This window comes from Symphodus melops, assembly GCF_947650265.1.
Source record: "Symphodus melops genome assembly, chromosome: 17".
Taxonomy (NCBI): Eukaryota; Metazoa; Chordata; class Actinopteri; order Labriformes; family Labridae; genus Symphodus; species Symphodus melops.
Window position 1 is genome coordinate 8804399 of NC_136707.1, and position 22768 is coordinate 8827166.

The 22768-nt window shown below is 40.9% G+C and overlaps 1 protein-coding gene across 2 annotated transcripts; it reads right to left on the bottom strand.

Moving 5' to 3' along the window:
* Positions 1–12: 12 nt before the first annotated feature.
* On the bottom strand, positions 13–18140 carry cntnap1 (contactin associated protein 1). Of its 2 annotated transcripts, none has more exons than XM_079365852.1 (24): positions 17278–18139; positions 12869–12970; positions 12222–12415; positions 11770–11923; positions 10419–10622; positions 10129–10313; positions 9874–10023; positions 9451–9712; positions 8681–8830; positions 8428–8602; positions 8085–8191; positions 7878–8000; positions 7241–7444; positions 6983–7139; positions 6775–6902; positions 6504–6677; positions 6173–6391; positions 5825–6064; positions 5498–5741; positions 5192–5315; positions 4761–4854; positions 4423–4653; positions 4294–4338; positions 13–2729 (listed from the first exon to the last, which is right to left on the bottom strand). In XM_079365852.1, exons 1-24 carry the CDS (start codon positions 17336–17338, stop codon positions 2530–2532), a joined length of 3927 nt encoding a protein of 1308 aa, XP_079221978.1. In that variant the 5' UTR covers positions 17339–18139; the 3' UTR covers positions 13–2529. The 2 variants fall into 2 exon arrangements, with proteins under 2 accessions (XP_079221978.1, XP_079221979.1); XM_079365853.1 differs by lacking the exon at positions 13–2729 and adding an exon at positions 4067–4125 and having other exon boundaries at positions 4279–4338; positions 17278–18140.
* Positions 18141–22768: the final 4628 nt, after the last annotated feature.

Consider the following 22768-nt stretch of genomic DNA (forward strand, 5'->3'; position numbering starts at 1 on the left):
GTTCCTCTTCCATTGTTACTCTGTTGGTGCACTTCAATAAGTGAGTTGGATGGTTGGCAACTGTGCACATTAGCTTTTTTTTTTTTTTTTTCATTGAGTCAACACCAGCAGGTTGAATCTTGGTGGGCAAAAAAATATACAAACACCTGATCATCCAGTCAACCACACATACACACATTCCAGGGACCACGCATGATTAATAGTGAGTGACAATGAGGTGACACTGCTAGGCTGAATGTTTACCAGTGAATACAATGAAAGAATACATTATATAACACTGAAGTCAACACTTTCTCTAATAGGCTACAAAGCATATTTGACTCAAGTATGTTGGCTTTTGCCTAATATGAACTTTGCATGGTGATTGTCCAGTGAATAAAAAAAAAAAACTTTTCTCACTTTTCATTATCATTCGTCTCATTTCATCATTCTTAAAACTATAGCCTGAAAATGCTATCTTTGGCCGGATCTGTACATTTTCACACCCTATAAGCAAATCGTGCCTTTAATTGCAGTTTTTACATCTTCTGTACATTCTTTGACTGTACATTTTGCACAGTTAGGCCCAGCTGTAACAGATTGAAAAAAAACAATGTGGAGATTGTGAGGTGTATAAGTGCTGCAAGGAACAAGCACTGTACTTTCTTTATCCTGAGCGTTCGAAAAAAGCTACCATGAGATATTTTACTTTCAGTGCTAAGCAGCCTACAATGAGAACATGTGTAGGGCCTGCTCATACAATACAGAGTCAAATGATTTACATTCAAGATACTCGTTGTAACTCTATTAACCTGTCTCATATAAACCACAGCATTATAAAGGTTGCTTAACACATTGTACATATATTCACATGTTCACTTATTACACCCTATTTGCTATTGTGCATCAGCAAAGTAATCTGAGACTATAACAACGTTGTTGGCTGGAAGAAGCTAATATTATTGCATGGTACAGAAAAGTGCGCTCATGCTCTACAAATGCATAGCTAATATGTTACAAATGTTTGTTTTGTTTTCTTCACATAAATATTAGTGCTTTTTAGTATCAAGAAGTGCTGCAGTGAGTGATGGAAGACCTAAGCTTTGGTTGCAACAAATATAATGAAATTTCCACTTGCCAAGGAGGAGATTTCATCAGACTAAAGGTACAATTTTTTTTTAACTTTCCACTGAAAGCAGCTAAAGAAGCAGCAGCAGCAGCAAAGACTGCATGGTCAGCTGCTGTCCTACAGCGTGATGCAAAAATATTCTAGCAGTATGAGTTGAAGGTTAAAGATAAGCATTTACACTCTTGTGGTCCTCTGTACATATGTTGTTTAGTGTGTGCACTTGTGTTTATGCTTCTTCACATGGCCATAGGAAACGGTTCTTTCTGAAAGATCTTTAGTCTTGTGTGTGTGAAAAGAATGTGAGAAGACTTTGAGGTTTTCATCAACCGTTCTCAAAGATGTTTGCAACGTCAAACACTCAGTATAGCACCAGTGTTTGACGCCTCAACTATAAAATCAGCAGCCAGAAGTAAGACCGAATGAGAAGTTTGGTATCAGGATCATTTTATCCTGAGCAAGCTTCATCACTCCCACGTTAGTTTGGATTCTTCAGTACACCAACAGTCTGTCAGCTTTCACTCCAAAAGGTACATACAGTATAACACCATTCCATTTCTAAAGCCCCATTCTTGAGAATGTGTTTTGAGCGTACTGTTATCGGCAAAGCTGCTATCTACTGACACTTAAGCAATTCTGAAACCACTGACGTGCCATTCTGTATAGGTGATGCACTGTTATAGGGTGCAAAACAACAAATATAAGCGTATATACCTTTAACAATCTTAGTATGTGTCATCTCAAAGCTTAACATCTCAAAGCTCCATGCTTGTCTTTATGCTCTCTCTTAAGTTTGTTGTTTTTATTCAGTTGTATTTCAGTCATTTGGATTTTTCTCAGTTTGCAGATGTGCTCACGGATTACGAGCTTTGTTGTCAAAAATGGCTCCATGAGAGATTGTCATTAGAAGGTATATTTAAGATGTCATTAAGTTTATACAGTAAGGATGTTTCTTAGCTTTTACCAGTCTCAAAAATGGCTCAGGAGAAACTAAATATATTCAGTGTCTGAATACTTCAAACAGACGGTCCTGTGATTAATCATCTTTTAAATCCAGGTTCCACAGTGTCAAATCTAAACCCTATCTGAATAAGCTATTATGGTTAATTCAGATCACGCTTGCTTAGATGAGGCACTTCAGTATTTCACCCTGCGATACAGTGTGAGACTTATTGGCTTCTCACGCAACATGGGGCTTGATGTGAACTTTTAAACCTTACCAAAATACATACTATGTAGAGCACCAGGCATTGGATCCCACTCAGCCAGAAAAAGAAACACAAACCAAAATATATATATATATAAAAGAAAAGAACAAAGAATTTGAAAACATAAAACAGGTATATGTGGTTGTTGTAAGTGCTATTTCCCTCTCCCCAAACCCCCAGTCAAACCCCACCCACTTCCCCAAAGGTCCTGTGACACTAGTCGCTCCTGAACTCCTCTTCAATTTCTGGAAGGTTCTTTTTTTCTCTCCTCAGAGTCTCGGTCAGCGGCCTGGCGCTGCTTGGGGACTCCAGGTTCTTGGGTTCATTGGTGCGGTAGCTGCCCTTCTGCTGATACGCATAGACGTAGATGCTGTACAGGCCTCCAAAGAGCAGGAGCAGCGCCAGGATGACAATGACTGTGGGATAAAAATAGCACAGGCAGAGTTAATCTGTAACACAATGAGGGAAGAGACACTCCTAGAATACTGATCAGGAGCAGGCACTTCAAGCTGAAATTTTAATGCTTTATTATTACATCACATCATTCAAACTGTTTGGAATTGGTAAAACTGTGACTGGAATTTTCTACAATCTTAATAAGATAAGTGCACTCCCAGAATCCCCTTCCTGTAACATTCAAGTCAACTCTTGCAATTGGTATTCAAATTCTGGTTGAAGCAAATATTCTCTGTATTTATTTGTTGACGCACCAGACATCTAAAAAAAAGACATAGTCATCGACATACACTAACAAGCAATATGTAGCAAGATTTTTATTTATTTTCCCAGCTCTGAAAGGTAATTCATGGTGATGTTTTTTATTAGTCTGCTCAGCCAAGGTGAAACTGCTAGCAATAGCAAGTCCTTTCTATTTGTATTATTTCTTTTTTTTTATGTGTAATAATAATAATAATACATAGACTTTTATAGCACTTTTTTGTATACTTTTGTTGCTTTGAGTAACAGATGGATACTTTTAAAGACTGATAAATAAACACAATGCTTCCCCCCCTAATTGCTAATGCATGTTGGGAGAAGCCTCTAGGCTTTTACACTTTGGATTTAACCAACCGACCCTGTTGATGATGGTTATAATACATACTGCAACTGGCACCAGGCTCGAGGAGATCACCAGCAGAGACAGTGTACCAATCTTATATGCAACATGCTGATGTCCTGTATTAGCATAACAACTCTGAATCTGTAGGATACAATGAAGCATCTATTAACAACAAAAGGTTGTTGGTCATTGCACTATTACAATGGTTGTTAGTGGGATAGATACATACTGACATTATTATTTAATGGTAAGGATATGTATATGATCTATTTTTGGAGTAATGTAAACAAATGTATAGGACATAAAATACATTTAAATGACAAATATTGGCTTCTATGCAAAGACAAAGGGTCTATTTTCCTGTCATTTAATCCACTCCTAAACTCAAGTAGATAAAAAAATAGACTTGATCTGAATGGATTAAAGTCTAACCTTCAGTGTGATAGTAACGCATTAAGAATGTTTGGTTTGTTATATTATATTTGTGTGTGTGTGTGTGTGTGTGTGTGTGTGTGTGTGTGTGTGTGTGTGTGTGTGTGTGTGTGTGTGTGGCAGTGGGGTGGGAGGTTATGTCTCTCGTAACAACTTTGAGCTCTCCGACGAAAGCTTGAATTACATACAAAATCCCACGTTGGAATCTGACAACCCTGCTCTAATTTAGGATTAAAGGATTTTAGAAAAAAAGTAAAAACCTTTAAAGGATTCATGTTATCTAGGACAGGAGAGAGACACAGCGTAGAGCAGGAGCAGTGCTTCAAAATAGACTGAATCAAAAGCTTAATGTCACATTAAGGGTCACGTTTTTAATAGCACTGATTCAAAAGCAAGGTGCACCAGTTATGTTTGCAGACTTGCACTGGACGAAAATACTGAAGACAAGCAAACAGTCATATAAAGAAGAGAACGAATAGTGACTTTACCTGTTATCCAAAACAGTCCTAAGTCATCATGGATATAAATATACTCTGAGGGGAAAAGGTACACAAATAAATGAATAAACACAAGTTCAAATTGTTGTTTTTTTACTAATTATGCAACTTTCAACTCACCTATGGTAGTAAACCAGGGGTCTACTTCCCAAGGTACATAACCCAGAGTAGGAGGGAAGGCGCCACAGTTAGATTCAGACACGTAGCCTTGGGTTGTTACCGGAGGGTCTGTTTCATTCGGTCGGAAGAAAGCCTTCAGAGGGGCGTAAACGTTGTACCTTACCCCAGAAATGCAGCCTATGAAGCCGGGAGCATTATGCCTCTGGATTTCATAGTCAATGTCCCCAACCTCTGAAAGAACACATGGACACAAAATACAACATTGATATCCATTTTTATATGACAGCAGTATCTCTTACACTGCCTGTTTGTTCAACAAGTTTTAAACATACTCTTACCCATTACTCTGCCAAGGAACATGGACTTTGGAGAATCAAACCTGGCGTCCTCCACTAGTGTTATCTTTTCAACTATAGGCTCCATATAATCCACCTGTGGACAAGACAGACAAGTGATCACCTTCACAGAAAGGGACTTCATCCAAGGCATGATCAACTAACAGAACTAATAATTGTAATATAACAGGTAGAATACTTTCAAATAAGGTCAAGTTTGGTTTTAATGTGAATTACTAAATCAATGTGTCACAATGAATAAATCACTAATGTACAGAAATGACAGTTCCTCTTTGGAAATGTTGTGTGAATAAACAACAGTTAGATTTTTTCAGAACTAATGCATTATTTTTTCTTAAACATACGGTACATAAAATACATAGCATGAACAATAGATCACAGTTTACACAGTGAGCAGCAAGTAGGATATGAACCTGTGTTTTGATGGTTCTGTTGTGTCTTGTTATGTTGACATAGTGGGGGTATCCATCTGCCAGGTTGCGATGAGTCAGCTGGTACTTGTGTGTTATGAGCCCCAGCTTATACCTCAGATCTACACTACCTGTGTACAAAGAGGAAGAAAAGAAACCAATACTGTTATTGCAAATGACTGCATTACATACAACAGAGTTTGATTAATCGCAGTTGAATAACGAGAATCGCCTACTATTTAAATGTAATTCTGCTCAAAATTCCAGTTTCATCATTCTCAGACAAAAAAATTTCGATGGGTCTTCTACCTACCATCAGTCTTGAGAATGACGGCGATGTAGTCTTGGACAAAGGAGCTGATGTAGAGCAACACAGCTGGTGTGTGAACTGTGCTGAAACTGAACTCGATGTCATCTGCTGTATCATTGTAGCCCAAGCTAAAGTTGTCATAGTGAGGGTCGATCCAGTTTGCCCACGCTGCTTCGTCTGTTATAGGCTTTTTTCTTATGTTGTATTTTAGCCAAGAGCCGATTTCAAAGTATGCTCCGATATCTTCAAAATAAAAAAATCGTAATTAACTTAGATATCTACATCTTTTCCAATGAATAACTGGTAAGAAAGAAGTTTAAAATCACCTTTATGGCAGTAGAAACCATCAAAAGCTGTGTTGTTACAATCACAAGTGTAGGAAGCATAGCCCTCGATGCACTGGCCTGCATTTCGGCATGGTATAGTAGCATTCAGACACTCTCCAGTGCAGTTCCTCCTTATCCCCTGCTCTTCATTTACTTTGCCCTCGAGATCAAGAGGAACACCATTTAACCGTAACCCTCGCAGACACCCCAAGAAAGGTCTGAGTGTGCGGTTGGCAGCACCTAAGACAAAGTTTGTTAATGGTTATTCTTCATATATACAAAGTTAAGAGCGGATGAGTTCAGTACAGTGTTGGTCATGCATTCTTAATATCCACGCTTTTCACATACCTACTAGGATAGGGTGCGTAAACTTCATGGTGACGAAGGTCTGACCTGGAAAACGAATAACAGCCCAAGGCTGATAGTCAACCTTGATGCGTGCCAGCTTCACGTTAATTTCTGCCTGAACAAAGTGCCACTCGTTGTCATTAAGTGCCACAGGCGAGCGTAGTGTTGCATTGAGGATGCCATCACCAACCATAAATATAAATAAGAGGTTGTGAGTTGCTGAAAAGGAAAGAAGAAAAACAGAAGTAAAACAGATTATATTTCTTCAGTCTTTAAAGCCAACCAGAAGAAAAGGTCCATGTCTATTCCGATGAGCTAACTATGAGCTTACTATTCAACTCTATTCGTATGAAGTTACGAAGTTGGTCATCAGAGTTCTCCATGAAGACGCCATGGTCTCGATAGGTTTTGAAATGGAAAGAGATGTCAGCACTGGAACCAGGCTTGAAGGTGGGGAAGGTGATGTAGGTGGGCTTGGTGAAAGCAATGGTGTTCCATATGTTTCCTGTGTGAAACATTGAAATATGCATGGATTTGTAAAGAAACAAACGTTAACCCTTCAGACATTGTGTACAACATGAAGTGAGAACAATCCATATTACTGTCGCCATGGCAGCGGAGGGGCCCAACAGTGAACTGCGCCTCTGACCCAGTCCTGTTGGTGTCCCCGACCACAATCTTTCTCACAGGCAGATGGTCTCTAAAGTCCAGGTAGCCCTTATCGGAGTACCTGAAAGCCACAGAGGAGAAGTAAGTAACTCATCTTCAGCTTCACAGATGAAGGCGAAACTTACTCCGTGTTTCTCTCACCATTGTCTGTAGTCAGCATCACAGTTGCATTGAAACTTGGGATCAGTGCAGGTTTGGTTGATGGCACAGCCACACTTTTGGACCTCGCGGAAAGTTCCACCCCAATAATAGTGACTCTCATTGTTACGACCAATCCAGTAACCAAAAGGTCTTCCATCTATTTTGAAATAGAAATAACGTGTTTGTTTGTGATTAAAGTTTCCTATCTTTGTGGTTTAATGAAAGGAAGCTGGACATAAACTCACTAATGCTACTTACTGGGGGTGTTGAGGAGCCGGGATTTGTAGCAGGAGTAGTCGATCCACTGCTCACAGTAGATGGAGGTGTTGGCTAAAGCACTGACTTCATCCCAGGAGGCATTCCAGTAGTTGACGTCACCTATATAGGGCTGATCTATTGAACTCCCAGTCACCTTGGTACCATCCACCCGATCATTTAAAATCACTGTCCAGGCTTTATATGCTGTGAATAGGCATGACATGTTATTTAAAAAGGAGCTTAATGTTGTGTATACACTGCTGTTTTTTTTACAATCCAAATAGATAAATGAAGTTCTTTTAATTGAGATATGCCAAAGTAAAGTCATGCTTAAAAAAAATGACACTGCAGAAAAAATCTTAAAACACCTAATTTAACTTTTCATGAAAATGAAAAAGGTTTTCTGTCAAAGTTTGACAGGAATGTTAAGATGAACAATGTGGCAGACAGAGAAAAAGCTGGACCCATCTTTCTTTTTAATCTAAGTTTTAGTTCCCATGAAACTTCAGCACACATTTCTCATTAAGGGAATACGATTAGCTGTCTTTACCTTTTAATGAACAACTCAAAGAAGATCATGCAACACTGAACACACTGCTGATGAAGCCGTACTTTCTTAGTGACAGAGATTACTCACACTTCATCTTGCAGTACACCTCGAATGGTTTGAGCGGCCCGCTGAGATCAGGATCGATGGTGTAGTTTCCGGACCAATACTTGCCGCTGAGTCTGTAGGCCTCGCATGATTCTTTATAAACCGCTGATCAAGAAATCAATGTTTTTATGATTAAGATGAATTACATCACAGGCCGGGAGTAAAGGAACACTTATTACTCTCACTTACACATGTGACACACTTCTCCTTTGTAGCCCGTGTTCTCACACAGACAAATGAAGTCATCCCATGACTGGATGCATCTACCTTCATGTTCACATGGATTCGGAGTACACCTGTAAACAAAACATGTGATTAAATGTGATTTTTTTCTTTAAGCAAAAGGGGGGTTCATTTATTTCCAAATTTCGATTTTCTATGTTGTTTATTTCTTGTTAGAGGTAAGGGTTAATGAGGTAAAAACTCATCCACACATCTATAAATTCTATCATAAAACTTAAATATACTGATAAATTGCATCTGATCTGGTTTATGCAAGATATTTATGTAAGAATTAGGTGATAATACTAACCTGTCAGTGATGCCACAGGTGCCCAACAGAAGCTCTGCATAGCGCCCCCATTGTCGTTGCAGAATAATGTCAATATCAAGTTGTTCATTGTCTATGAAAATGTGCTGCATACAACCATGGAATCGGTTCAGCTTGGTCTCACATTTCCGTATCGTGTTATTGGTTTTTGGACAACCTAAGTGCAGGCAAATGCATGAATTGAACAGCACTGATTCGGGAGTTGATTTTAGGAGACATTAAGTCATTCACTCACCTCCAAAAAAGTAGCGGTCTCCGGTTCGAACCGTGAAAGGGTTAGTAATCTTTAGTGGCGAGCCCTCCTCCTCATCAATTGTGAGGGTTAGCAGATTGTCTGTCGCCATCAAATCCACCGAGTGCCAGTAACCATCATTTAGTCTGTATCCTAGAGATTGGAGAAATTTGTGTCATGTAATGTTTCAGAAATAATATTCAGTTCAGAGATAACATGCACTGAACAGCATCTATTCAAAAATAAAAAAAAAACAAGGATTTTCCAATCATAGCTTAGCAGCAAAGACTAAGCATGGCAGGTCTGCCAGGCTTTGTGCACAGGACTATAAAAAGAGCTCTGACGCTGTATTCAACATCTAAAAAAATGTGGAGGTTTGCCTTCAGAAGGAACAAAATACACAAGAGCAAATGTTTAAGGAATGACTAAACAGTGATTTATCTGCTGTTGTATAAGCCGCTCAAACCAACATGACCTGTAAACAAGTTTAGCCTTTTAGAGAGACGTGAAGTGGTAGCATTCAAGGCTTCATGTTGACGATCTTTTTCACAGTTTAATCAAATCAAGCAGCATGTTGACGCTTTAAAATGATCATGATTCCATAGCTAAAGATGAATAAGAAACCAAGCAAACCTGTCATACGCCAGAAATAAAAAAGTGCTGAGTATGCTATTATGCCCTGATAGAGAGAAAGCTTAAAAAGCATAGCAAGAGTAACTTGCAGGGCAAGGCTTAAATAGCTCTGATATGGTCCAAAAATGACATAGACCCACCTGCAGCAAATTGGAGTTTCTTCTTTCCAGGCTGGAATATAGTAACGTTGATCTGTCCCTCACTTAATCCAAGCTCGAGGGCACCCAGGTCATCAGCAAAGCGTGTAAACATTAGCAGCCCTGTGTAGTCCCAAGAGCGGAACTTAAACTTGACAAACATACGTTGCTTTCTGAAGAAGCCCGGTACCTGCAGGTAGTTGTTTGGGCCGGCAAAAGTCATAGGTTTGAGCAGAATGTCCCTGCAGGCATAGTGCATCTTTTTCTGAGGAGAAAAAGGGACACACGTATTTCATTAGTTACGGTGAAAATATTTCCAGTAAGAGCAAAAAAACCCACATTATCAAATGTTACTACAGACAATGGAGTCGATCATTACAGCAATTCCATGACTTAAAGGCTGCAGAGACGCAGCAATGGTTTTACTTTTCGTGGTATGCGGATGTCTTCTTCTTCTCTCTTCGCCTTGTAAATGATGTTGATATCATTGAAAAAGACGTTCTCCAGGCAGCCACGGAAATTTGGTGTAGTGGGCAGGTGAGGCAGATTTTGCTCTATGACACCTCCTACATATAACTAAGAGAAAAGTATAAAGGGCACACACTCATCAAGTGTCCAAATAAGCACATTAAACATAATATTTGGAAAGAGAAGTTCAAAATCATACTGTGTTCATAGTACCTGCGTATCCAGATCCAAGTGTGTAAACTCTCCGTTACAGATGGCTGTCACTGTGTGGCTGTCCACTGTGAAGTTCACCTCGCGACCATAGCGATGGATGGTGACATAGTGCCAGTGTAAATTATCAAGGAGGCTCCCAGCAGTTAATGTAGTCCGCCCATTAACTTTGTGTACTATGCTGCTTCCTGAAGAAAAAAAGAGTGCAGAAACAAAAGGAGGAAAATACAAATGCTTCAACCAGCTTCAAGTGATGTGAGGAAATGCTGAATTGATATTGATGGTAACTTTACCTAGGCTGATGTGCAGGTAAAGACGGCCTCTCTTGAGTTCCAGGGTGAAGAGGTCACCTTGAATCCCCTCACTGTGTAACAGCAGACCGTCCTGCTCCAAAGTCTTGAAGTTTATGGCAATGTTGTCTTCTAGTGTACGGGACCTCCTCCCAGGGTACATGTAGACCACCGTGTCATCCCCGTTATATTGCAGCACATAGGAATCTGTGGACCAAATCTCAAAATGGATCAACATTTCCTAAATCGCTGCAGCAGATTTCCCACCTTGTTTGGTTCGCTTGAAATGAACTAAAACCCTGGTGCGGACCTTTTGAGTAGGTGTGAATACAAACCATTGAACTCAGGTGTGCACCAAACAGCCGGACCGAGACCCAGCCAAAGAGGTGGTCTCGGTTCACTTCCAAACGAACCTTGGTACGGTTTGTTTGAGGTGTAAAAGCAACCAGACTTCAGTCCGACCCAGCTCTAAAAATAGTACGGCTTCTTCCAGAGTTCTTGTTTGTTTCTATTGTCTACTTCTTTGATATAAGATGCAGAGGTAATCTTTAGTCTATCTTTCAGACAAATTCACTGGTGTTTCATTGCTCTGTTCTTTTATTATCCAATACTTTTAAATCACACTAAGGGGTGTGAACAGACTATGAACAGAACAGCAGCTGCAGCAGAGTTTTCCTGGCGCTTTTCCCCAGCGGCAGTCTGATCCTCCTCCTTGCCCCCTGCTCCACATCCTTCATTTATAACTTCGGCCACATTTATCATAACACCGGTTGATTGTCCACACATAGATCTACATTTTTTACACAAATAACTATTTTCGTACCTGTGGATGAAATTGTTGCTAAAATGTTCAATATCAGGACAGCGAGTGCAGCACGCAAGTTCTCCATGATTGTTTACCGTTATCTTGTGATTACCGCTTTACCCTGCCCTAAACTTTTTGTTATCCAATGTGTGAACGATCTTTGCACATGTGTGATTTTGTTTTTGAATTTCGGGGCTCTTGCGAAAAGTGCAATGTGAAAACAGACCGCACCCAACCAAAAAAGAACCACTGTACTTGGTCCGAACCAAAGAAAGCGGACTAAAGGACTTTTCTGGTGTGAATACAATCTTATGTAGTATTTAATTGAGGGATTAAAGTAAGCGCTTAATGTCATATTTCCTGGACTTAACGTGTGCATTTAGTTAGTGAATGATGATCCTTAGCATAGTCATTCATTTACAAGAACATATTGTAGCATATCTTGCACTTCAATTTAGTGACAAAGCATCAAATATAATTAAAGATTGGGGTTGTAGAATGTCTCTGGATGTGAATGAGAGGCAGTAAATCCCCTTCAGTGAGTTTTACCATAAGAGCAGCCATAGAGCTCCAGCCTCACTCCAATCTTTCCTCCGTTCTCTGTGTTCCAGGCCAGAGGCAGTAGGCGTATGTGTTTAGCAGTAAAGGCGTAATGGAAGACATTCCTCTTCACCTGATAATAATTCCAGTTTCCAGGCAGCGTCTGCAAACAGATGAGAGCAGACAGGAGGGGAGAGAGTTATTGAGTCACTGTGACGGTGTTAACGCCTTATTAAGGGACTGGAGATGAACTGATGGTGAGATTAGCTCTGTCAGTGTAGAGGGTGTGGAGAGAGACAATATGCTGTGCTGATTTTGTTATAGTGACAGTGAATATAATGGAGCACACACTGACTGGAGTATCATCAGCTGTAAAGATTACATTTGACCAGTTAATCCTCGCCTCATCCCTGTAATGGCCTTTATCATCTTTCCCACTATCCCGGCTCAGAGAAACCTACCGAGTTGCCTCCTTGCATGATATACGGCGTCCAGGAGTCTGGTCGATCACCATACAGCAGGGTGTACTTGGAGACCCAGTCATATGAGTTGAAGGTCCCCTGGGTTGCAATGGCCCGCAGTCGATACTTCCTGCCTAAGTCCACCTGCAGCCATGGCTGTCTGTCTCTGGGGGACGGGGACCAGCCACTGCTGCCTGAAAGGGAAAGATACATGTACCTGATGAATACAGAATGACATTTCTGACAATATCTAGACAGGTCTAGTCTGGCACACATTTCAAACATCAATCTAATTTGGAATGTGGAGAGCAGGGAGACTTAAGATACTGCACTTCTCGTTTTGCAGATTACCCACTATAAAACTTTCTTCAATTATGTGACTGCATATACACTCTAGGTCTATTGTTGAGCAAACAAACAAGGAAAGTAGCTGATTAATTGAAATAGCTAAAAGAAATTGATTTTAAAACAATGCAAATAATATATAATATTTGCAACAATGTATATATATAGTGTGTAATATCACCAAATAACTAAAAGCCTTGTTGTATTGTATGTACTGTAAGCCTAAAATATTTATACTCTAGGTCTGTAAGGTCAGGGGGACATTATCATGGATGAACTCATCACTACAGTTTGGAACTTACCATACAGTTTAGCGAAGTTGGCAGAGTAGAGGAAGTTATATCTTGATGAAGCCAGAAAGGAGGAGGAATAGAGCCCAGAGACCAGCGGATCAACACATTCCTCTGAAGTGAGGAGAGAGAAGACACCAAGGTCAGAAGTTATTACAGAACTATTCTTAATGCAGCACTTTCATTATTATTCAGATGTAGGCAGTAGAGACTAACACAGATGCGCATCTTTTGAGTTTAACAAGAGGCAGCTTTGTGCTCCACTGGATAGGATATACATGAAGTGTGATATACATACATATACATTAACCCATATCAGTGTAATAAAAGCATTTTTTGTAAGATCGCAGTTTCATATTCCACAGTAAGGCATATAAATCTATCAAAGCGTCAGGGCATCTTCACTGAGACTGCATCATGATTTCATCACAGGACTGGTTGGACAGGTAGAGAAATAGCTACGGAATGTGCACCATCCTCTGAGATAAACTACTGTTATTGTCATGCAGTTTTTACAACACCGCCGTCCTATTTCAAAAGACAACAAATGTGGAGTTGGTCTCGCGTTGATCAATGTTGCAGTCACAGAAAAAATGATGTTGCAGCATCTATTGTTGTCATGTGTACACGCCTGTCAGTGTCTGTACATCTGTCTGTGTTCATTTTCTTGAAAAAGCACTGAGGTTCAATGTGCAAGAAAAACAAAGTCCCACTGAGTCTACTCTGCATGAGGTCATGAGACTGATAGGACCATCACCCATCTGCTCAGGCTCGCTCCCCAGCCCCCAGCTAATAAAAGTGACCATAATTCAACATAATCTGGCCTGTCACTGCTGAGGATAAATGCTCAATGCCCTCACCTCAAGCTGCAAGAGAAACACTGTCTCATTTTAAGTGCCAAAGTACACTCTTTAAATCAACCAGAAGATCAGACAATTTAATATTGATTGGCAAAAAATATATATCCTGTAAAATAAAATATATATATATATATATACTGTACAGTTTTTTTTAAACAAAAAAATGTTTAGATCAATTGTGCTAAAGACCAACTAAGATAAGACTATTTTTTAAACAAAAGCAGATGCAATGGCCCATATCCGTATAATCCTTTCTTAACATGTGGTTACTGGTAAACAGAGTTCTGGCATTTTAATCCCTGTTCTTACAATCACCGAGGTCATGGAGCACTGAAGAAGGGCAGATTACAGTGACTGGAAGCATGAGCACCAGCAGAATTAGTATGCAGGCTGCAGTCGGAGCAAGATGAGGAAGAGTACTGCATGTACTCAAATTCTAAACAACTTTTTTTTCAGGCAGCAGAAGACGAAGTGATCACAGCAAACCCTGCAGGAATGACAACATAGAGGACTTTTATCAGTTGCTGTACATTATATATGAAATATGTAAGCAATAATACGCCATGAAGGCATTGTTTGCGGCCTCATTAATAACTTGGTTACATGAGCAAGAGTTCTGTTACATTTGGTGCAAGGACACTCTGCACAGTCAAGTGGAGAAAACATGCTGAGCAAGGGAGATATGACCTTGACTCTGCTTCCCTATGAGGCTTTCTCACTCATCACCATCTCTATCATGCTGAAATCCCTGCTGGGCTGCAGAAGGTCGATAATAGATCTCTGGTGCATCTCTCCCTTACCAATCTGAAAAGCACTTCCAAGTCATTCCCAGCCCCGGTGGCTTTTTCAAACAAAAATATTTAGAGGCTTAGCGCCGCAGACAAAGTTCATTTGCAGTAAATGGCTTAATGTTTATCGATTTCTCTTAAGTTCTCAATCAGAAGTAAAAGAAAGGGAGCTTGATTTTAAATGTGGGGAGCAGCACATTCCCAGACTGCAGCAGGTTAGCCCAGGCCATTCCACTCCTCAGCTCCTCCTTACTGTCACGCACCTTACTGTCACGCACTCCACACCCCCGAAATTCATTGTCACGCTTCTATTCTCCACGGTCCGACTCCATCTTAACCCCCCCCCCCCATTCATTCACTCTTTCCCGCTCTCACTGCGTCCCATTACATCATACTTCCACTAATTATCATCCTGCCTTTTTTTTTTTTTTTAACTTCCCTCTCTCCCTTTCTGCCTCGCTCTCTCCCCATGTGGGCGTTGTCATGTTGCGGTAGCTAAAGTGTACCTGAAAGCTGTGCAGAGCATAGTCACAGGGTTTTCAGCCTTTGCCGAGTGCTCCTGCATCCCCCCCCCCCACACACACACACACTACACACACACACTACACACACACACACATAACATCCCATCTCTGCACCACACAGAGTATACTCTTTCTGCATTTATCAAGAGACTGTGGGGAGCAGTGTGGCTGTGTGGAGCTCTAGCAGCACTCTTGCTGAATCATCAGTCTGCTGTAAGTGTGGGCTGCACTGTCTGGGCTGACACATCATTACTGCTGGTTGCATACTGTATGCAGAGAGGCTCCTCCTCTGGCTGTCATTTGGCATATGATGCGTGGCAGCTGAGATTTCAGAAAGCAAGGACAGCCTGACTGCAGCTGTCCAACAAATTATGAACAAAATACCGCAACAACACAGTGCATATACATAGTTGAAGTAAATATAGCATGTTCTGTTCAAGGGGTTTTAATAAATCATTCATGGCCAGGCCGGCATCACAGCAGGTGGTGTCTGACCACTCCCCTGCATGAAAAAACACCTATGATTCACAACATCTTAAGTTCAGACCTGAAACAGCTTATTCTCTGTCTAAAGAGAGAAAAGAGCAAATTCAAACGTAGCATAACACCCCCTGCTTCTCTGGATAAAAAATTCCCCTCACATGTACCAGTCAGTTTCCTGTCTCATGGGCTGGCCATGACAGAATGCAGAAAGCATAAAACTTGAGATTTATACATATGCATCACAGCCTTTTGTTTCAAACACACACCAACACACCCTGTGCTCCACCCAAGACTGAGTCACTGTGCAGTGTGTTCTGAGGCTCCATTTTAATCCGGCATAGCATCCACATGGCAGATAAAGTTGGAATAGCCTGCAATAATGCACCAGCAGGATGTACATTAGGCCAAACCCACAGGCCTCTGCTGAAGAATTCACACGTATTCCTTCCCTTGTTAGTTCTCTTTCAGCGAAGAAAGTTTTCTGATTTGAGCAACAACACAACAGTCATTCAATTGTTTTTATCCAAAGTTTCCTCTAAATTATGGCCCAACACCTGATAGGATTTTTTCTTTTTTTTTCGAAAAATAACTGAAGGGAAGGATAAAGGTGCAGAATGCCTTTGTAAAGGGGATCCACAAACATCAAATTTGAATACTTGGTTAGGTTTTGGTTTACCACAGTGCAGGGCAGTTTAATTGAGTTATGTATCTTAAACTCAGTTAGTGTGTGCTGCCTTTGATATTCAAACTCACATTTCAATAGTGGTGAATGTTTATTCCAACATTTCAGATAAATAATCCAAGTCACAACATCCCTCCTTCCTGGTATCAAACTGATATTAACATTAATGGCATGCAATGCACTGTGTGGGTTAAAGAGCACTCCCTTTGAGGACATCATCCACTGACATCACACAGAAAGATTTAGTATGCATACAAGCTCTGTGATAGAAGGGTGGATGGTACCTTTACCCCTAGCCCAAATTTAACCTCGAACACAACCCCACCTCGGCACAACTAAACACACACATTTATCTTGCAGTGTGTGATGACATTCCTGCTAGGTGGATCCACATGCGTTGCGTGCAGGATTTAGGGCTGTGCGGACAGGTGATGATAACACAAGCTTCCCAAAAAAAAAAAAAAAAAGTACTGCAGTGGGCTGGTCCCGGTCAGGACGATGAGCCATGCTCTCTCTAACGCCACTACAAAAAACGTGCTTAGCGGATTTCGAGCATCAGTCAATCACACTGTTAACGCGATTTGGAGATGATTGTTTTACAAACAACAAACCACTCTTACAGAGCATCGTGCTTACGGGAAAAGTCGCGAGTTCAACCTGCACGCTGCAGAAACTTGCGTGCTGACTGAGAAGCACTGCAATGCAGACAGTTCAGTATGATGGGGATCGCCGTGCGCACCTTCCGCAGGGCCGATGCGGTCTGCTTCTACACTTTTTTTTTCCAATCCCACAAAGCAATGCCTACATTAACTTACAAAGCAGTGAAAGTCAATTACCTGTGTTTGAATGATATCTGGGTAAATCGTAACGTGATTTACCCTTCAAAGATCCAAACACCTCGAGCTACATTTTGCCCTCCAGTGGTATTTTCTACTTATCCTAAAGCGAATGTTATAAACTTTTTCTAAAATATATGATCAAATCCTTACCAATAAGCATTAATGGCATGTATAAACACTTGAAGGTATTTGAATTATATAGCAGCCGATAATAGATGGAACAATTGCTGTTTCACAAGACTTACGTGATGAGCAATGTTGAAAACCCAAAAATAAGAGGCATATGCTCAGTATTTTGCAAGTCATCCTTCACTTAGGACGCGTTTCCCCGTATAGGATATTTCAATAGGATCGTAGATTGTTCCACAGCATCCTCGCACCCCCTTTAGCCCAACTTTAATTCGCGCAGCTCCAACTCCTCTTCCCGGGATGTCGGGCAGCTTCTACCGGGGCGGGAACGCGCATTGGGTGCTGGTGCTGATGCTGCGCTTCGCCGAGAGCGCGCACTTCTTCTTTTATATCCTTTAAATTGTTTTATTCACATGACCGACATGTAATGGTGTAGCTCCCGTATGATATCTTTCAACATATTGACATAGGTGCTTCACTAGCAGAATGCCAGTGGGCCAGTTTGGGGTGGTCCCTGAAGAGAATAGATGTAGAGGAGAATGGAAGGGGAGGAGGAAGAAAGAAAAAAACTTTTCTCAGTCAGCTGCGGATATTCCCAAACAGTTCAGAATAGCAAGGTCCTTCAGATCAAATGTTGTAAAACTGGTCAAAAACAACCGTCTCCCATCCAGGCTGTCATATCACCAAAGCACAAAACACATAATCCTCTTCACTTCTGCATCTCATATCTTCCCTTGGCACACTTTTCAGGGCTGCAACCTGGCCAAGAAAGCACTGCACAAGCGAGGAAGTGGTTAAGAAGTCTTTCTCTCCAGGAATACAGAACTGGACCAAAATAGGATGTAAGTCCTTAATAGCCAGTATCAGCGGCACAACTACAGAGGATGAGAGTCGGAGTAGAACAGCAGTTGCAGAGTTCTACGTAATGTCTGTCTGACCTTGTCCAGGGACTCAGTTTAAGTGTGCATTCACAAATCATCCCAGTCGTGAACAGGTTACAGGATGATGATGATGCCAGCTGTGTCTGAACTAAGTCTCATCCCTGCAACCACACATATACCCGCACACACACACGCATACAAACACACACACGCACAAACACAACACACATACAAACCAACAGGATTGGGGCAGAATGAGAATGAGGCAGTGGGGGATGTGCAAAGGGTGGCACATTGAGCACAAATAAAAAAAAAAGAAGGGCTTTAGGATTAAAAAGTGGGTTTATGGGACGGCAGTGTGTCAGTGATGATGTGAGATTGGATGCCTGGGCCAGCGTAGGATTTAACGTGCTTTCAATCAAATCAGATTGTCAGTTGGTAAGCTCCCTGCCAACCACTGCGCCTCAACCCCCTGAAATACTATAAGAGTATAGAATTATAGCTACAGGGTCAAGACAATGGCAAATGACGAGGGAGAGTACAGTAGGACAACAAATCAGCAGGGGGAACTGGCAACACATGGCCCACAGGCACTGCCTAGGTAGGTAAGTACATTTAGTCACAGGTAAAATAATAACTAGGTGCTATTATTTATATTTTGACAACAATCAATCAAAGTTGATACTATTGATACTATATTGATTGTTATTAAATTTGACCTCACGGTAACCATAGAGACTTGTTTAGAGTTGTCCTTTACAGGCCAGCTGGAGTTAAACTACATGGGGGGGGGGGGGGGGGTTGCGACAACAACACAAGGCTCAAATGATAAACTGATTATCCCGAGCCATCAGAGGGAGAGAGTTTTCAGCAAATATAATTCCAGCTTTCCAATGTTCAACCTTAAATCTCAAGGTCACTATGATTTTGGCAACTTCTTTGCTGCAGAGTGTGCCTAAAATAGACCAAAGCCTTTTAAATATTTCTACCAATAGGTTGAAATATATCCATTTATAGTCACAATAAAATTACACTGTATTAAGGTAAGAGAAAATGTAAATCCACAAAGTTAACTCACTTTATACTTCAATCATTCATCACTTCTGGCAATATAAATTTGCATTAATGATTTCTTTATATCACCTCACTTCTTTTAATGATCCACACTTCAACTATAGATCAAGGATTAAATCTGGAAATGTTTAAGTTAAAGTTTCAATGGTCAGTCAATAAGTCGTGATAGGGAATATGAATCGCAACACTGATAGCAGTCCTCCCCATCACTGCTCTGTTTTCATTCTTTCACATTTTAACTCCATCCACACAGGCGCAGCAGCTGTCAAAACAGAAGCGACCACTAGATGTCAGTCACAGCTCAGGCTTGGATCTCTGTAATGTCTAAACTTTGTTCTGAAACTTTGTTTTGTTTTTTGTTTTTTTTGGGGGGGGGTGCCACATGTTCGTTCATAATAAATGATTAAGCTTAATGTCTTAGAGATATTACATTGAGTCTGACAAGACAATATTTCCAGGATATTCACTTGAAATAAAGCGGAAAAATGCAATTAAGCACAAATGAAACACAAACTCGTGCAGACTATATCTGTGGCTTCAAACCGGGTTCAAGCAGAGATGCGTAATGTTGCTGATGTGTTGTCATGGCTGACCGCTCTCTTGAAGATAGATGAAGGAAAATGTACAGTTTGAGTTATGAGGGCTTTCTTTATTTATGTGTGTGTGATAAGTCAAAAACAAAACAGAGTAATGCTGACAAATGCTGGTTTGACGATATCTGTCAGAAACTGGAGAATTCAGCAACGCTGTATTCTACTTGGACTCTGAGACAGGTGTTTATTTTGGCCAGCACCTATGGGAACCTGATGTCCCCGCATACTGGCGGTTGAGCTGCTGTAAACAGGGCTATTAAAGCAGCCTGCATGCTCTCAGGTGTCCATACACCGTAATGACCTCCTGCCGGTGAGAGCCTATCCCAGCTGAAAATAAGCCCAGCAGGAGATGCACAGGACTAGAATCCCACCCGTGAAGACTTCCTCACCGTGTTAGCTCAACTGGTGTGTCCAGGACAGCTGCCACAACCTGTTCAGCCTCTGACACTAAAATGAACTCGCCAAAAAAACCCAGTGTACAAGTGCAACTGTCCTGGCTTGTGCTGAGAATCTTAGATTATTAAAGGTGTGATAAAATGATCAAAATAGTGATCATGTTGCTATTGTTGTAATGGAGGTTGTCACTTGTGTTTTCCACGTGTTGCTTACAACTGGCCCTGGCAAAGAAGTTGTAGAATGTAGAAACACTTGTGATATGATGTTAAGAAGAACAAGTAAGGCTACATGAGATTTGATTTGGACACAGCAATGCTAACTTTTTTGTCTTTGTGCTAAGGAAAGCGAGCTGGATGCTGGAGGAAGCATCCTAACGACGATTAAAACTTGCTCTCCTGGAATAATCTGAATATCCAACAGTGCAATCCAGATCCCTCAGATTTGGATCTTCCTGCTGTATCAAGCAATTATCAGTCTGATCTTGGTTAATGTTAGGAATAAGAAACAATGATGTATGTTCACATTCTAGTCAATGTCTCCTTACCAGTATGAAGGGGTCATTCTATCTGTGTGCCTGGTCAACAACACAGGATAACTAAGCCAACCAAGCTCTCATCAGATTCCACTTTACTCTCAACAACAACCAAGTGATGCTTGTGTTGAAGTACAAACCATGACAACTATGCGTATCACTGCCACATCTTTCGACGCATGAATACATTCTTATATTTGATTAATCTACTGAGGCCACATCGGCACAAAGACACAAAGAGATCAGTGCTGACACCTGCATTAAGTTTAAATACAGGCAACAGCTGCGACCTAGTGGAGATACTGAAACACTTTTGTTTCTCACGTTTGCTGCCAACACACATACACACGCAAAAAAAAAACACACACACACACACACACACACACAGACCAAGCAAGTGACACACACTCACCACTGGGTTGAGTTTCCCTCCTGCAGCAGACAAGCCGCAGTTATTTAGTCTGCCTCCCAGTTTGTTTGCCCACTGTCTTCTCTCCTTTGTTGCCTTGTTTGATGGTGACTGCTGACTCTGGTGAATGTCATTTGCAGCTTGGAGGACGACGAGTGAAGAAGAAGAAGGGTCATGCCAAATTACAAATCATAAAGGTGGTCATGTTGGATAAACAAATGTGTTTTTATGTGCACGTGTAAAAAGAAAAGCCTTATCTTCATACTCAGAAAGAGTCTACATACTGTAAATAAATACTGGAAAGTATTTAAATCGAACAGAGGATAAGGTCTAAAGGAATTCTTCAGGTCCATTTCAACTGCACTGTGTTATGCACACACACGCACATGCACACACTAAGATATCCGGCCAGACATCCAAACTGTGTCCAAACTGTGTCCTTCCCCTTGCCAACTCAGTTCCTTGGAGTCGAGCTCCAGTAAAGCACCTTTGGCAGGGACGCTTCAGAACGGCTTGTCCTTTCAGTGCTGGGCCCCACTCCACTCACGTCCTGCTGCAGGGGAGGGGGTTGGTGCATCTGGAGGGCAGCTATCACTGCAGATAGGAGGGGAGGTCAGTGTTTAAACCCTGCTTGTTTGCAATGATTTTATTCTGAAATAATGGGCGAAAAGTAAAGAAATGTTTTGCTCCCATTACCAGAAACTCGTCTGTCTAAAAAAAAAAAAGCTGAACTCATTAGTTGTGATAAAAGTGAACACTGGTAATGATGTGCCATGGGTGAAAAAGCTTAAAGCCACAAGCAATAGGGTGTCTGCTGTGTGTGTGTGTGTGTGTGTGTGTGTGTGTGTGGGGGGGGGGGGGGGGGGGGGGGTGTTAGAGAAATAAAATACAGCCCTACTTCTTGCAGGGTTCACTCTCTGCATCCATGAATGTTGCTTGTAGAGGTCACAGCTCCTAGCAACAGCCTGGACTGAGTCCTGAAGGAAACACGAGACAGCGCACAAACAGACACGCATTGAAAGTAATATGGTCATATACTGTACATTCTACAGAACTAATCGGGACTAAGATAACTTTTTTTGCATGCATTATGTTTAAGTTTTATACCAACCTGATTGCAGGGTAGTTATCTGAGATCAACCACATACTCAACTAGAAAGCTAGAACTTTGGGTTTTTTTTCAAAGTGTTTTTTAAATTGATTGGATAATCAGCTTAATGAAAAAAACAAAAACATTTGAAGATGAATCAAAAGATCCCAAACTCTCATTGTGCATAATACTGACTTAACCTTTAGCTTACAGTTTAAAACCAGACAAAAATGTGCATGTTTCCTCTCCATCTTTGTTTGTTCTGTCTCTTTATACTCTTTTTGCTGTTCGACATAGAGGAAAAGGCATTGAAGACCCCACTCGCTGTGTAGCCTCTAAAGCCAACCTAGTCACTATAAATAGCACACTTCCATTGTGGATGGTGTCACATTAGGTTTGATGTTTTCCCAAAGATAGACAACAGATCTTTTTTGAGCTTTTAAACTCAGCTAATAAATGGACCAAATAACCCTAAGCTTCCCATTCAGTGTCAATACAGCCTTGATTCTCTTCTTTTAAAATATTTTCCTTATTCAGAGTCATGTTAAAAGTAAAAGAGATCACAGAAATGCATTGCATTGGAAAGAAGTTCATTTTGTTTCTTTATAAACGGCTGCTGGGCAGATTGAGGT